Source organism: Polypterus senegalus, chromosome 8 (genome assembly GCF_016835505.1).
Source record: "Polypterus senegalus isolate Bchr_013 chromosome 8, ASM1683550v1, whole genome shotgun sequence".
Classification (NCBI taxonomy): Eukaryota; Metazoa; Chordata; class Cladistia; order Polypteriformes; family Polypteridae; genus Polypterus; species Polypterus senegalus.
The window spans coordinates 99,508,914-99,525,655 of NC_053161.1; the positions used below are offsets into that span (position 1 = coordinate 99,508,914).

General features: G+C 37.5%; 1 protein-coding gene across 1 annotated transcript in view; it reads right to left on the reverse strand.

The window, feature by feature from the left end:
* elapor2b (endosome-lysosome associated apoptosis and autophagy regulator family member 2b) overlaps positions 1-16,742 on the reverse strand; it is a 90,250-nt gene that overhangs the window by 15,024 nt on the left and 58,484 nt on the right. The window contains exons 13-16 of the mRNA XM_039761477.1: positions 16,043-16,180; positions 12,110-12,373; positions 9,916-10,089; positions 4,198-4,387 (exon numbers count right to left, since the gene is read on the reverse strand). Coding sequence (XP_039617411.1) covers positions 4,198-4,387; positions 9,916-10,089; positions 12,110-12,373; positions 16,043-16,180 — 766 coding nt within the window. The remainder of the gene's footprint in view (positions 1-4,197; positions 4,388-9,915; positions 10,090-12,109; positions 12,374-16,042; positions 16,181-16,742) is intronic.

A 16,742-nucleotide genomic window follows, 5' to 3' on the forward strand; every position in this document is an offset into this window, starting at 1 on the left:
ATTATGTTCCTGGACTTCTGTAGTGCCTTCAACACCATCCAACCTCTGCCCCTTAGGGACAAGCTGACAGAGATGGGAGTAGATTCATAACTTGTGGCATAGATAGTGGACTATCTTACAGACAGACCTCAGTATGTGCGTCTCAGAAACTGCAGGTCTGACACTGTGGTCAGCAGCACAGGAGTGCTGCAGGGGACTGTGCTTTCTCCGGTCCTGTTCAGCCTATATACATCGGACTTCCAATACAACTCGGAGTCCTGCCATGTGCAAAAGTTTGCTGACGACACTGCTATTGTGGGCGGCATCAGGAGGCAGAGTACAGGAACCTAATCAAGGACTTTGTGAAATGGTGCAACTCAAACCACCTACAACTGAACACCAGCAAAACCAAGGAGCTGGTGGTGGACTTTAGAAGGCCCAGGCCCCTCACGGACCCTGTGATCTTCAGAGGTGAATGTGTGCAGAGAGTGCAGACCTATACATACCTGGGAGTGCAGCTGGATGATAAATTGAACTGGACTGCCAATACTGATGCTCTGTGCAAGAGAGGACAGAGCCGACTATACTTCCTTAGCACTAGAATTACCAGAGCCTACGAAAAAACTCGTAAATCCATCCCACCTTAAATCGCTTATTAAATCCCTTCACACCTCTCCGCCAGCATCCTTTGTCCTCTAAATGTGCTGATAAAGAGAAGGTAGAAGCAGCCAGCTATTCCACCCCCCCGCCAATTTAGAACGTGCACAAACTTCTCTCAGCTCATACCTTGGTTGAGTATCTGGGAGTGAAGTTTTAGAGTGGAAATAATAGGTCGTTATTTGGAACACACGCATTTCATGTCTGTTCTGTTTCTACAGTAATACGTGTAAACACATTGTTAAAACAGAAACATTTTTTTATATTCTAGTAGTAGATAACAAAATGTAGGCATAAACTATATAATGTATGAAGCCTGAGGTCCAGATATCAAAGAAACATTTTCACAAAAGGTACAAATATAACACAACAGTTGCGCTTTTATTCAAAAATATAACTGCAGAAACAAAAAGCTGCCTTAACATGCGACATTGACACCCGTTTATTATGATTGCCTGCGTGGCGCAATAGATTCTGCTGCCGACTGGAAACCAAAGGGTCGCGAGCTCGAACCTGCACTACTCCGTTTTGAGAAGTAAACTGCTCTTAGTCTTACTATTTTAGTATAAAAGCATACATTTGATTTCAGTCTATAACAGCCAATGTAATTTATGATCCTTATAAAGTTTAGCTTTGTTTTTTTTTTTTTTTAATTCACTTTTCATTTTCTCAGTCGCGTTCAGAATCAATCCATACAACCCCATCTGACACGGCTGTTTTCACATAAAGACCTGCTATAGCACTGCAGCGTACTTGTGACTGCATTCTCATACCAATGTTTGCGAAATGAAGTGTCTGCGCGCATTTTTCGTGGCATTACATGTGTATTTTTTGAGCTGATGCTCAAACGGGAGAAACCACAGCATAGAGAGAAGTGTGTACATTGCTTCTTACAGAAAAAGGAGATGGAAAAAGTGCACTTGAATAAATGTGCACTTTGTTATACTTTTACACCAACATAAGTTCCTGTGTTTGAGTGACACGGGCATATGGGGAGTGTCTGATGATTGCATATAGCGCTGAAGTTACTGCTCTTTACCATTCTCTCCTCTGCATGTCCTGGAGTACAAAAGAAACAGCATACAGCAACATGCGGGGACTGGCAGGAACACTCAATAAAACTGAATAAAAAGAAAATCAAGTGACAGTGAGATACAAAGAAGGCAGCTTCGCCAGCGTTTGTGTGTCAAAACACTTTGGGGGGGAGGGGGCGTTAGTATGCATCATAGTACACTGCAGAGCTATAGCGCATCTTTATGTGAAAACAGCCATGTCAGATGGGGTTGTATGGATTGATTCTGAACGCGACTGAGAGAATGAAAAGTGTCACTCAAACACAGGAACATATGTTGGTGTAAAAGTATTTCCTGTAAGAAGCAATGTACACACTTCTCTCTATGCTGTGCTTTCTATTATACACCTGAAAGAAAGAGACAATATATGTGAAAACATCACCGCACTAATGCAATATCATTTGAAAATGAACAGCGTCAGATCGGGTGTGAATTTATGTAGGAACTGGAAATTCTCTGATGTGGGACCTTCCCCCAGGGAAGAAAGTACAGTGTCAGGTGCTCATTCAGTGTAATAGGAACCATAGCACAGAGAGGTGTGTACACTGCAACAAGTACACATGTCGTAAATATAGGAAGGATGGTCCTTTGGTGTGTGGGAACTGTTAATATTTGAATTTGATGATTTTATATAGCACGGAATGGAAATCAGCACTTCTTAGCATTGCACCATGCAAGCTGTCGTATCAATCGCCTACTGTAACTTGCTTTCTTTTTTCTTCGGTTATACAGGTAGTCTTGAATAAAAGTGCACTTGTTTTGTTATACTTTTACACCAAAATATGTTCCTGTGATTGAGCATGCTCAAAAAATACACATGTAATGCCACGAAAAGTGCACGCAGACACTTCATTTCACAAACATTGGTACAAGAATGCAGTCACAAGTACACTGCAGAGCTATAGCGTGTCTTTATGTGAAAACTGCCGTGTCAGATGGGGTTGTATGGATTGATTCTGAACGCAACTGAGAGAATGGAAAGTGAATTAAAAAAAAAAAACAAAGCTAACCTTTATAAGGATCATAAATTACACCGGCTGTTACAGACTGAAATCAAATGTATGCTTTTATTCTAAAATAGTAAGACTAAGAGCAGATTACTTCTCAAAACGAAGCAGTGCAGGTTCGAACTCGCGACCCTTTGGTTCCCAGTCGGCAGCAGAATCTATTGCGCCACGCAGGCAATCATAATAAACGGGTGTCAATGCTCGCATGTTAAGGCGACTTTTTGTTTCTGCAGTTATATTTTTGAATAAAAGCGCAACTGTTGTGTTATATTTGTACCTTTTGTGAAAAAGTTTCTTTGATATCTGGACTTCAGGCTTCATATATTACATAGTTTATGCCTACATTTTGTCATCTACTACTAGAATATAAAAAACGTTTCTGTTTTAACAATGTGTTTACACATATTACTGTAGAAACGGAACAGACATGAAATGCGTGTGTTCCAAACAACGATCTATTATTTCCACTCTAAAACTTCACTTCACTCCCAGATACTCAATCAAGGCATGAGCTGAGAGAAGTTCATGCACGTTCTAAATTGGTGGGGGGATGGAATAGCCGGCTGCTTCTACCTTCTCTTTATCAGCACATTTAGAGGACAAAGGACGCTGGCGGAGAGGTGTGAAGGGATTTAAGAAGCGATTTAAGGTGGGACGGATTTACGAGTTTTTTTCGGAGGCTCTGATAATTCTAGTGTTAGAAGGCTGGTGTCCTTCAACATCTGCAATAAGATACTGCAGATGTTCTATCAGATGGTTGTGGCAAGTGCCCTCTTCTATGCGGTGGTGCACTGGGGAAGCAGCATTAAGAAGAGGGACACCTTACACCTGGACAAACCGGTGAGGCAGGCTCTATTGTAGGCACAGAGCAGGACAGTTTGACATCTGTGGTGGAGCGACGGGCGCTGCGCAGGCTCCTGTCAATCATGGAGAATCCACTGCATCCACTGAACAGTGTCATCTCCAGACAGAGGAGCAGCTTCAGCGACAGATTGTTATCACTGTCCTGCTCCACTGACAGACTAAGGAGATCGTTCCTCCCCCACACCATGCGACTCTTCAATTCCACCCGGTGTTTGGGGTAAACGTTAACATTATACAATGTTATTGACTGTTATACCTGCCATGTACTCTCCACCTTGCATTTTTTAACTTGCACTGCATTTTTATCACTCTTTAATTAATATTGTTTTTATCAGTATGCTGCCCCTGGAGTATGTGAATTTCCCCTAGGGGATAAAGAATCTATCTATCTATACAATTTTGTGCTTTTACAAACGTTATTTTCACCTTCCTAATTATAAGATAATTTGTAATTCCCTGTGAAAATAAGTCTTCATAATATTATTATTAAACATGGGTTTGTCTATATTCTTATATGCAGCAAAATCTGTCTATTTAAAACACCTCAGGCTAGACTCCACAGTATAAAACACGAGATGGTAGAATGTAAGATAACCCCAGATGAAATTTCTACTTACCTATAAAGGAATCTGCAAGACTGATGGACTGTGATGAAAGTGCAGTCTTGAAACCTCGTCCATCTGATGGAATAATGGTTGATTGACAGATAAAAGTTTGCACAAAATTAGTATAGTCATTTGCTTCATTTTGAGAATCCTTGGATGAAATATCTGTAACATTGTCCATGCAAATTGCCATTCTTTTCCCCTGCATCAAAATAAACAAATAGTAAAATTATATTTCTCTGAATTGTCAACCATCACTTAAAATTGTGTTTAGGTATAACGTATATTATTTGCCTTAAATAAAAATATAACCCAGTTAGCACAAATGGACAAATGGCTAAGTTGATTCCATTTTGTGTTATAAAAAAAAAATAAAAAAGGTTTGCATAGCTACTTCTAACAAAAGTAAACATTTTAATAGCACTACTCATTCATATGATTCAAACTATTTATTGCATTTGATTTTAATGAGTCCATAAAAGAAAAACTGTTTTGAGTTTTTTTTGAGTGAAACAAAACTTTTCTTTTTCAGATAAACACTATACATGCAGTTTTTTTTTTTTTTTATCAATGTCTGTATTTCAATATAGAAATTCAGATTTTACTCATTTAACTAAATAGTTTTTCCATTTTTAACAGTATCTTCCATATCTATATATCTATATATATATATATCTATATATCTATATCTATATATATATATATATCTATATATCTATCTATCTATCTATATAGGTGCATAGTTGAGTCCTATGCATGAACATTCCACCAAGGGGAACACAGCCCAATTCACTTTTTTATATAAACTGCATTGCATGCGACGATTCATCTCCATGTGCAAAACATCGGCATCAAAGCAACCATGTATGGCCGCAATATTCACCTTCACCTAGGGCAGTGGTTCTCAACTTTCATTCCTCAGATCCCCCTGTGGTTTCAGGATTTTGTTCCAATCAGTTTCTCAATCATTCTGTCATTATCATCTTTAAATGATCTCATTGTTTAATTAGTTGACCTTTTTTTTCCCTTTGATTTTGTATTTAGAAAGTTGCAAATTATTTACTAATATTCACTGAAGTGGTTAACAACGAAGCTGCTGCTCCTTTCAGTGTTTTTTTTGCTGATGTCTGCTCTGCTCAACATTAATTGTCTGCGTTCAAACAGAATTAAAAAAGGAAGCATAAAAAGTAAATATAATTGAAATAAAACAAATTAAACATTTAAAGTTACAGAAAATATACAAATATGGTTTAATATTCTTTCAGCGTAAATCAAAAACTACTGCACTTTTCTAAATGCAAAATAAAAGGAAAAATGGGTGAGCTAATTAAACAATGAGATCAATTATAATAATAATGATAAACTGATTGAAAAACTGGTTGGAACAAAAACCTGCAGCCAGGACTGAGGATTGACCATTGAGAATCCATTGGGCCTTGCGTACCAAAAATACTAGCATCTACAGTGATTGTACATATAGTTCACAATACTATTTCTTTTCTATAAGGTGTTGTTTGGGACTTAATTCTTTCTTAACAGCACATACACCAGATTCTGAAAAGCATACATTATATAATTAATATTTTGTTTCATGCAGAATATACTGAAATGCTTACATTGTGTACTAAAATATATATATTATCTGCCGTGTTAATAAATATTCAATTAATTCATAATTAATATGTTCTCTTTCTCTGGTAATCAACATATGTTGATATTTTCTCTCATACACTACATAGAAACATTTACTGTCTTGATTATAGCAGACCTGTAACATCTAAAAAAAAAAAAAAAATCAGGATAGTTGTGAATTTGTGTTATGCTGTAAACATCCTGCCGAGCAGCATTACTCCAACTCACCCTGTGGAGTTATGTTGTACTGAAAAATCTTATGACGCATATTATTTTCCTCATAACACAGAAAAATCTACCCATTGGATTTTTACAGATACTGTAGGTTCCATTAAACACAAGTTTTTAGTCAAATGCTATTTTTACATATCAATCCAATTCCTGTGTGGCTGGCTCAACAAGGCATGCAGAGGTGCATTTCAGTATGCTGTGTGTTAATTCCTAAATATTTTAAACAATTAATTCATTGCATAGGCCAACTAAATTTGCAGCCTGTAAACGTTGTTGCTTTTTTTTAATAGGTTAATGTAAAGCATGATTCAGTGTTGCAGCTTTATTGGCTGGCTATGGCGAAGAAAAAAAAAAAAAAAAGAAGCTTGAGCATACAACAGACAAAAAACAGAAAAAATAATGCTTCAGTAATTGAGGTAAACAAATACAAATCGGTAACATATAATAATACAATAATAACAAAAAATTCTTAATAAAAGAATTTTGGATGTTAAAAACAGTTTTTGTGAATTTTCTGTTTTATAATATAATTGTTTTATATCTTGCACCAAACCCCTTTTAAAGTGATATTTAGATTATTCTTAGTACTTGCTCTTAACGTGCGGGTTTTAGCGGATTTGTATTACCTCACTTACTATGTGATTTAACCTACAGAGAATGCAGCTTGCTGTGTTTTAGTGAAACGTGGCTAACGTCTACCATCCCAGATGCTAACGTGGAGCTACCCGGGTTTAGCACAGTTAGAGCGGACAGAGACGCAAGTACCTGCGGAAAGAAGAAAGGAGGAGGAGGACTCGCTCTCTATGTCAATACAAAGTGGTGCAACTCAGGACATGTAAACGTTAAAATCTCCACTTGCTGCAGGGACATCGAACTGTTGGCCGTAAGTCCGCGCCCCTATTACTTGCCCAGAGAGTTTGGACACGTGATTGCTGTTATCGTTTACATCCCCCCTCAAGCGAACGCGGAGATGGCGAGTGACATCATCCATTCCGCAGTTGCTAAGTTACAAACGCAGCACCCTGAGGCACTTGTGCTAATCGCTGGAGACTTTAACCATGTAACGCTGGACAAAACATTACCTGCCTTCTCCCAGTATGTGGATTGTAACACTCGGGGAAACAGGACTATCGACCTACTGTATGCAAGCGTTAAAGGCATACAGCGCCACCCGCTGCCTGCGCTTGGGAAAGCAGATCATAACCTGGTTCTGCTTCAGCCTCAATACAAACCAAGAGTGAGGGCGATACCTACAACTACACGCTCATTCAGGAAGTGGTCCCCTGAGGCAGAGCAGGCTCTGAGAGACTGCTTTGGAACTACAGACTGGGATATATTGCTTGGGTCACATAGTGAGAACATTGAAGAGGCTGTTGAATGCACAACTGATTACATCAACTTCTGTATGGACATTGTAGTTCCAGTAAGAACAGTATGCTGCTATGCTAACAACAAGCCATGGGTTACAAGTGACATCAAGGGCCTTTTGAACCAGAAGAAAAGGGCTTTTAAAGGTGGTGATCAGCATGAGCTCAAGTGCGTGCAGAAGGAACTCGAGTCCAGCTCAGGGGGCGAAAGAGCAGTACAGGAGAAAGCTGGAGCAGAAGTTGCAGAACAACAGCATGAAGGAAGTGTGGGATGGGATGAAGATTATCACTGGCTGCAGCTCGAGCGGGGTGCCACCATCGAGACAGACGTGGAGAGAGCAAACCAAATGAACAACTTCTTTAATAGGTTTGATCACAGTAACCCACTCTCACCTCGAGTACTGCATCCTCCAACCATCCTTCTGCTGATACCAGCATAGGTGAGACATCCCCACCCACAATTACAGCAGCCCATGTGAGCAGAGAGCTGAAAAGACTTTGTGCCAGCAAAGCAGCGGGTCCAGATGGTGTATCGCCACGACTGCTGAAGGCATGTGCTTGGAACTGGGAGTCCTCTACAGCGCATCTTCAACCTGAGCCTGGAACAGGGGAGAGTCCCAAGGCTTTGGAAAACATCTTGTATCACCCTGTCCCAAAGGTATCACGTCCTAGTGAGCTGAATGACTTCCGGCCTGTTGCTCTGACGTCACATCTGATGAAGACCATGGACGGCTGCTGCTTCACCACCTGAGGCCACAGGTCCGTCACGCCCTCGACCCTCTGCAGTTCGCATACCAGGAGAAGGTGGGAGCGGAGGATGCCATCATCTATATGCTACACGATCCCTCTCCCACCTGGACAGAGGCAGTGGTGCTGTAAGAATTATGTTTTTGGACTTCTCTAGCGCCTTCAACACCATCCAACCTCTGCTCCTTAGAGACAAGCTGACTGAGATGGGAGTAGACTCACACCTGGTGGCATGGATTGTGGACTATCTTACAGACAGACCTCAATATGTGCGTCTTGGGAACTGCAGGTCTGACATTGTGTTCAGCAATACAGGGCGCCGCGGGACTGTACTTTCTCGGTCCTGTTCAATCTATATACATCAGACTTCCAATATGACTCGGAGTCCTGCCACGTCCAAAAATTCGCTGATGACACTGCTATTGTGGGCTGCATCAGGTGTGGGCAGGAGGAGGAGTACAGAAAGTTAATCAAAGACTTTGTTAAATGGTGCGACTCAAACCACTTACACCTTAACACCAGCGGAGGCCTAGGCCCCTCATGGACCCTGTGATCATCAGAGGTGACTGTGTGCAGAGGGTACAGACCTATAAATATCTGGGAGTGCAGCTGGATGACAAATTGGACTGGACTGCCAATACTGATGCTCTATGTAAGAAAGGTCAGAGCAGACTATACTTTCTGAGAAGGTTGGCATCCTTCAACATCTGCAGTAAGATGCTGCAGATGTTCTACCAAACGGTTGTGGCGAGTGCCCTCTTCTACGCGGTGGTGTGCTGGGGTGGCAGCATAAAGATGAAAGACACCTCACGCCTGGACAAACTTGTTAAGAAGGCAGGCTCTATTGTAGGATTAAAGTTGGACAGTTTAACATCTGTGGCAGAGCGACGGGCACTAAGCAAACTCCTGTCAATCATGAATAATCCACTGCATCCACTTAACAGTGTCATCTCCAGACAGAGGAGTAGCTTCAGTGACAGACTTTTGTCACTGTCCTGCTCCACTGACAGACTGAGGAGATCGTTCCTCCCCACACTATCGACTCTTCAATTCCACCCGGAGTAAATGCTAACATTAATTTTATTTTAATTTTTTCATTTTAATTACTATTTAATTTAATATTGTTTCTTTGTATCAGTATACTGCTGCTGGATTATGTGAATTTCCCCTTGGGATTAATAAAGTATCTATCTATCTATTTATTTATATGTCCTGGATTTCATTTATTTTGTGAAAATAACTACATGGGTAGAAACTTTTGTTTCCACTTTATCTTGTACATTTTTTTATATCTTTATGTTACAGTGATGACATTTGATCAGTTCTAAACTGAATTTAAATTTAATTTTCTACATTACTAAATATGTAACCATGAATCCTTAGCTCAAGCTCAATTACACTTATCTTTGGGTTGTATGTATATCATCCATGAATTACTTTTGTATTTTTTAAAATCTATTTATATTTATGTTCTTTTGTAGATGTTTACTCATACCTTTGTTGTAATAAAATTAAGAAAGAATCAATACATAACATTATGATGAAATATTAAAGGGGAAAAAACTGCACTTTAGATTTTTGTTTCAAATGAGTGTTTTGAAGAATATATATATATATATATATATATATATATATATATATATATATATATATATATATATATATATAAAACCTGTATTTTAATGTTCCTTAATACTTCAACATACATAATATATGGTTAACTAATTAAAAAGTGCAACTCTTCAGGACTTACCTCAGGTTCACATAAGCTTAGGTTAAAGAAATGGTAGTACTTTGTTCCTCTAGATGTAAAACTTGGTCCATTCATTATAGATCCTACTTGGCTCAGAAGACTAAAATCATAAGTCAAACTATGATTGTCAGAATGATATCTGAAGGTGCAGTCATTGAAGCAAGCAGAGTGATCCTGCCAAAAAATGGGCTTGAGTAAATTTATTTATTTATTTTTTTTTTAAGTACGGTTAATTATTTAATAGCTTTATAATAAAACTATTCCAAATTTAAATTGACTATAAGTAGCAAGAGCAGTATATTTAAATTATTTTAAATTTCAGTGAAATAGCGCAAGAACAGTAAAAAACAATACAAAAATACTGTACAGGTTATTTATATAAATACAGCATTCGTATCCAATGAAATCACACATTTCTTTTTTCCAAATAGCAACCGTTAATCTGAAGACAGCTTATCAGCTTATAATGTAATTAACTTTTTCAAAATAACATTAACCATACTCAACTTTCACACTTCTAAGTACTTTCTTCCTTGAATTTGTCTTATTCAGTGTAAAGAAATGCCTACCATTTTTATCCAAAGCCAAATTCCAGCATTGTCCCTAAGATCTTGCTTAAAAATGTATTTTGAAGGAAAAAGCTGGCATCTGCCTTCATTATTTTAAGCAATTGCTATCATATGTGTTATTAAGTGTGACTTGCTTGAACTGAAAATACTTGCATTTGCCAGATGCATAATAACATTGACTTGTATTTTACAAAGTATAGTATACATAATTTATTTATGTTTGCTTCTGAAGCACTTCTGTAGTATCTGTAGAGAATGACTAGTTCACCACTCCAAGTTCGCTTAAGACATATTTTCTATATCCAAACCTTCCAATTGCGTAATTCTAACCAATTAATTTACTTCCCATAAAAATAATTTAAGCTTTACATCTTTTTACACTAAATTTCACTTTCCAAACACCTGTCACAAATGTATTTTTATGCATTAAAATCTTTATTAATCTTGCAGGAGCTAAAGTATCTGCATATCCACTTTGTTTAAAACATTTAAATGTAAATCTTATATTTAAATTTATATATTTGCTTCAGGGTTTCTTATCACGGTGCACTGTTTAAAACGATTCTATAACTATTTGCACATTACACCATGAATGTATGTCTCCTGCAGTTTACTGATGAGAATGTAATTGGATAACTTGTCAAAGGTTATTTGAAATTCGTATTACTGTATACCATATTCTACACTGTTACGAAATGTTGTGTGTTACTTTATATTAGAAATATTATTTAGACTACTAACAAAGACATGTGCAAATATGAACTGATTTTATCTTACCACACTAACACTATAGAGCTCTCTTTTATAAACACTTGCCTTAATAAACCTTATTCTATATCCCTAAATAAAAGTTTAGGAACAATGTAGTCTGGTTTCAGTGACTGATTTGATTTTTATTACTTCAAAAATAAACATACTCACTAGTTCCCTTATATCTGGTTCTAGAAAAAATATCAAAACAAAATTGTTTACAAAGGTACAGAGGGAGTGCTAAAAATTGACAAAATAATGAAACGCACATTGCTCTTACCTATTACAGGTAATGTTAGAAAGGAGATTTGCAACTGATTAACCCAAAACAACAAACAAAATATACTTCTGTCAGTTCCAGCTCCTATTCTTCCTCTTCCCTATTAACCTATATGCACTGAAGGGTAATCTGAAAACAGATGTCTATTTTGACATTAAAAGAACTAGATACCTTTAAAGTAAATTTAAATAGAAACTGTATTCTCTTTAAGATGTGTAATTTTTCCCTCATTTAATGCATAAATCCTCTCATTTTAACAGCTCTCTTTCGGCTATGATAGTATGTAATGGCTACCGCTTAGATATTTTTTTTTTCCCAATCAAGGATGTTCACATTTAAGGTGTATAAACCATTTGTTACCTTTAGCATAAGAGTAAGCACTCATGTTTACACAGTATGTATGGGAAAAATAACTATTTCATTATAGGTCTAATTTTATAACACACTATACTTATTAAGCTTGATTTTAGTAAAAACTCAGTATTGGAATCTTGACCAGTCATGCTGTCATAATATTACTACTATTTGCAATAGAACTATACATAAATCAAAATGTAAAGGCTGTTATGATGACATATCTCTACAAGGATTCTACCTTATTGCTTCGGCTGCCAGGTCCACAAGCAATACACGACTCCTTGCCAAAAATCTGATGGGGTGATAAGTATGTGTTTGGTGGACATTCTTTACATTGATTATTATCTTTGTCAATATAATGTCCTGGTGGACAAGGTACACATGATGACCCAGACTGCTCTGATATCAGGGCACAGGCATGGCATGAAGAAGCAACACCATCCACAGCATTTGTAACAGTGATAGAATATATTTTTGCCACATCATTAACAAATCTTCTGGTCTGTAACATTAAAAAAAAAAGGAAAGTATTGAATCAGGAAATAAAAATAACTAATTTAACAATAGTACTAGTGTTAATTATCTAATTGATCGTAGTTCAAGATTTATATGAAAACAAAGATCACAAGTAATCACAATATTAACAGGAAAAAACTGTTGAGCCCTAGTTGAAAAGTAATATATAAATAAATAAGCCACCCCCCAACTCCCACACCAATTGAAAACAAATTAAATCCAATTAAAAACTTAACACTATCAATGACATACGTCAAAGATATAAACTTAATAAAAGGTCTACAGTAGTAATTAACTTTTAATGGAGTTGTGGAAATTATAACACTATTAACCTTTGTGAAACAACCAAGGAGTATGGATAAAACACTTAGTATAATTAATTGAATACAATTTTGTTTTTGTTTTGCTTTTTGTAAATTCTTGCATTAAAAGAATAATTCCAAATATAAATAAAATAATGAAACAGAAAGTAGCATTTATTAATTAATTACTGTCTAAAACATTTCTATACATATTTTCATTATTTCTACCATAACCATACAGCTTAAAAAAGCTAGTATTAAGTGCTCTTTTATTCATTTTTACTCAAAGAAATATATACTGTATCAAAATACCTCATGTTTTAGTTAAATAAAATAATTTCATATTAAAAATTTTAGTTCTAAAATGCCATGTACTGTTGTACCTGCCTGATCCATGTATTTATGACACACACACACACATTATATATATATATATATATATATATATATATATATATATATATATATAGCTCCAAAAAATTAAAGGAATGCTTTGAAAACGCATCAGATCTCAACGGGAAAAAAAAAAAATCATACTGGAACTCTACTGATATGGACTGGGTAATGTGTTAGGAATGAAAGGATGCTACATTGTTTGATGAAAATGAAAATTATCAACCTACAGAGGGGCTGAACTCAAAGACACCCTGAAAATCTAAGTGAAAAAATGATGCGGCAGGCTACTCCATTTTGCCAAAATTTCACTGAGGCAACTCAAAATCGTATTAAGTAGTTTGTATGGTCCCCACGTGCTTGTATGCATGCCTGACAAAGTCAGGGCATGCTCCTAATGAGACGACGGATGGTGTCCTGGGGGATCTCCACTCAGATCTGGAGCAGGGCATCACTGAGATCCTGGACAGTCTGAGGTGCAATCTGGCAGAGTCGAATGGACTGAAACATAATGTTCCAAAGGTGTTTTATTGGATTTAGGTCAGGCGAGCGTGGGGGCCAGTCAATGGTATCAATTCCTTCATCCTCAAGGAACTGCCTGCATACTCTCGCCACATGAGGCCAAGCATTGTTGTGCACCAGGAGGAACCTAGGACTCACTGCACCACCATAGGGTCTGACAATGGGTCCAAGGATTTCATCCCGATACCTAATTGCAGTCAAGGTTGCCTATCCCATAGAGGTCTGTGCATCCCTCCATGGATATGCCTAACCCACCACCAAACCGATCACGCTGAATGATGTTATAGGCAGCATAACATTCTACATGGCTTCTCCAGACCCTTTCACATCTGTCACGTGCTCAGGGTGAACCTGCTCTCATCTGTGAAAAGCACAGGGCGCCAGTGGTGGACCTGCCAATTTTGGTATTCTATGGCAAATGCCAATTGAGCTCCATGGTGCCAGTAGGGAGTACAGGGCCCACTAGAGGACATTGGGGCCTCAGGCCACCCTCATGAAGTCTGTTTCTGATTGTTTGGTCAGAGACATTCACACCAGTGGCCTGCTGGAGGTCATTTTGTAGGGTTCTGGCAGTGCTCATCCTGTTCCTCCTTGCCCAAAGGAGCAGATACCGGTCCTGCTGATGGGTTAAGGACCTTCTACGGCCCTGTCCAGCTTTCCTAGAGTAACTGCCTGCCTTCTGGAATCTCCTCCATGCCCTTGAGACTGTGCTGGGAGACACAGCAGCCCTTCTGCCAATGGCACATATTGATATACCATCCTGGGGAAGTTGGAACTACCTGTGCAACCTCTGTAGGGTCCAAGTATCACCTCATGCTACCAGTAGTGACACTGACCATGGTCAAATGCAAAACTAGTGAAAAAACAGTCAGAAAAGATGAGGAGGGAAAAATGTCAATGGCCTCCACTTGTTAAACTATTTCTGTTTAGGGGGTTGTCTCATCGTTGCCCCTCTAGTGCACACTTTGTTCATTTCATTGACACCAAAGCAGCTAAAACTGATTAAAAACCCCCTCTGCTACTTAACTGACCAGATCAATACCCCAGAAGTTTCACTGACTTGATGCTATACTCTGATTAAAAAGTGTTCTTTTAATTTTTTTGAGCAGTATATACAAAATACATTCACTCACCTCTATCTGGTGACTATAGATCTGCTCAACTGCTTGTTAATACAAATATCTAATCATCTAATCACATGGCAGAGACTCATTTTGATATACCTATATTTAGAGATAAACAGCACAATAGAAAAACTAAATACCCCAAAATCTCAAAAATGCCTTGACACATTTAACTGAAGTTTGTTGAGTTACAGAAAAAAAGAAAATTAGTCAACACATTATTTTTTTATTTGTTGGAAATAATTAAGAGTAGGCTATTCTTAGGGACAGCATACTTTTTCTGCTGAGAATCCATGAAGGAAGGGAAGGAACTGCGCAGAGAACTGGGACTGACATTTTATGGAAGTGAGGACTGCTACCAGAAGTGAAGGGAAAGGATGAAAGTTCCAAGAAGGTCAAAGCACACATGTTTAGTAAGTTGCCTCCTTGGGTACACACATTACTCCTTAGGTACACACATTACTCCCTATTCTGTCAACTTCTTCTTATTCCTTGTGATCTGATAAAAAATATATACAAATTAAAAGGGACATTGTCCCCCTTAGATTGTTAATTGGAATTATGTATAATGCATATACTTCAAACAAATGGATGGGAAACAATGAGCCCTTTGTGGTGAAACACAAGCAATACTGCAAAGAACTAGGGTGTCCACCTGGAAGTCAGACCCCGTTGTACAGTTACGCTCCTGTTTGCAAAACAGAAACAGTGAAGGGCCATACAGTGTACCAGTTCATTTCAAGACCTGGGTACAACACAAGCCAGGAGAAACAGCATGCTTTGAATTGAAATCAGGGTTCTTTACCAACACATGACGAGGAGAGGTGAGTTTTCAAGTCAAAAAGACACTGTATGTGAATTAGGCAACACAAGTAACACAAGTATTTTTATTCCCCTCATTTCTCTACAGATCGTTTTCAAAGCATTAATCAATCCCATTCATAAGAAATCTATGTTATGAACTCTCTCCAAGAAAATATTAAATTAAATTGTAAGTAACATGTTAAAAAAATCATTTTTGGGTGGTGTTCCTTTAAGACTCCCTGAAATAGACAGAGATCATTCACACTACATAGAAGTACATTTGGATAATGACCTAAACTGGGATCCTTCAGTGGTGATAAACCAAGTTTAAACTTTTGAAGCACTTTAAAAATTAAATAGATAAAAACACAAGAACACTAGAAAATCCTCAAAAATATAAAAGGAGACTGAAAAATAGATGCTCCCTAAAAATAAAATGGTTATTATGTTAGTGGGTAAGATGCTGCTTTTCTAAAGAAAATATATTACCATTAGTTATACATTACTTACATCCTGTGCCTGATTTGTTCGCTGAAATGCCCATGTATAAGAAACAGAGGCATTTTTTGTCACAATGTGAGAATAAGACTGTTTTTCTTTAGATCCCTCCCAAGATTCCACAACATTGGTGCTCTTTCGGTTTACATCCTTAAACACAAAAAGAAGTCAGAACTGTGTTATCTATTTTCTTCACACACTTCTTTACTTGTTATGGTCTATAAACTTTAGTTTAAAAAGTAGTCTATTACAATCCCATTGTAACAAAATAATTCTTCACGGTACCAAACTATCTACCTACCGATCAAAATACTAGTGATTAAAAACAGCTGAATCACATGCCTTTCGCTATAACCTATATACAGTACATACTGAAAATGAATTGAACGAGAGTAATAGAAAATCACATTTACACTGCAGTTGCTTGTTTATTCTTGCATTCACTCAATTAGTTGCCTTGTCTCCCTGTTTATTAGTTAAGTCCACAGAATTAATCAGAAGTTATAGTATGCAAGTTACAGCACTTGCAAATGAATATCAGCTAAAACAAATACTTCCACTGGAACACTGTTCATGGGCCTGGACTTATGACAGTGATTGGGCTTAGGACATAATGTGAGCATTAGCATACTGTATATTTCTGGTCAAAACCAAAAGATCTGGAAAAAGAGAGACCATTCTGGACTTATATAACTGTACTGTTTGCAAGTCT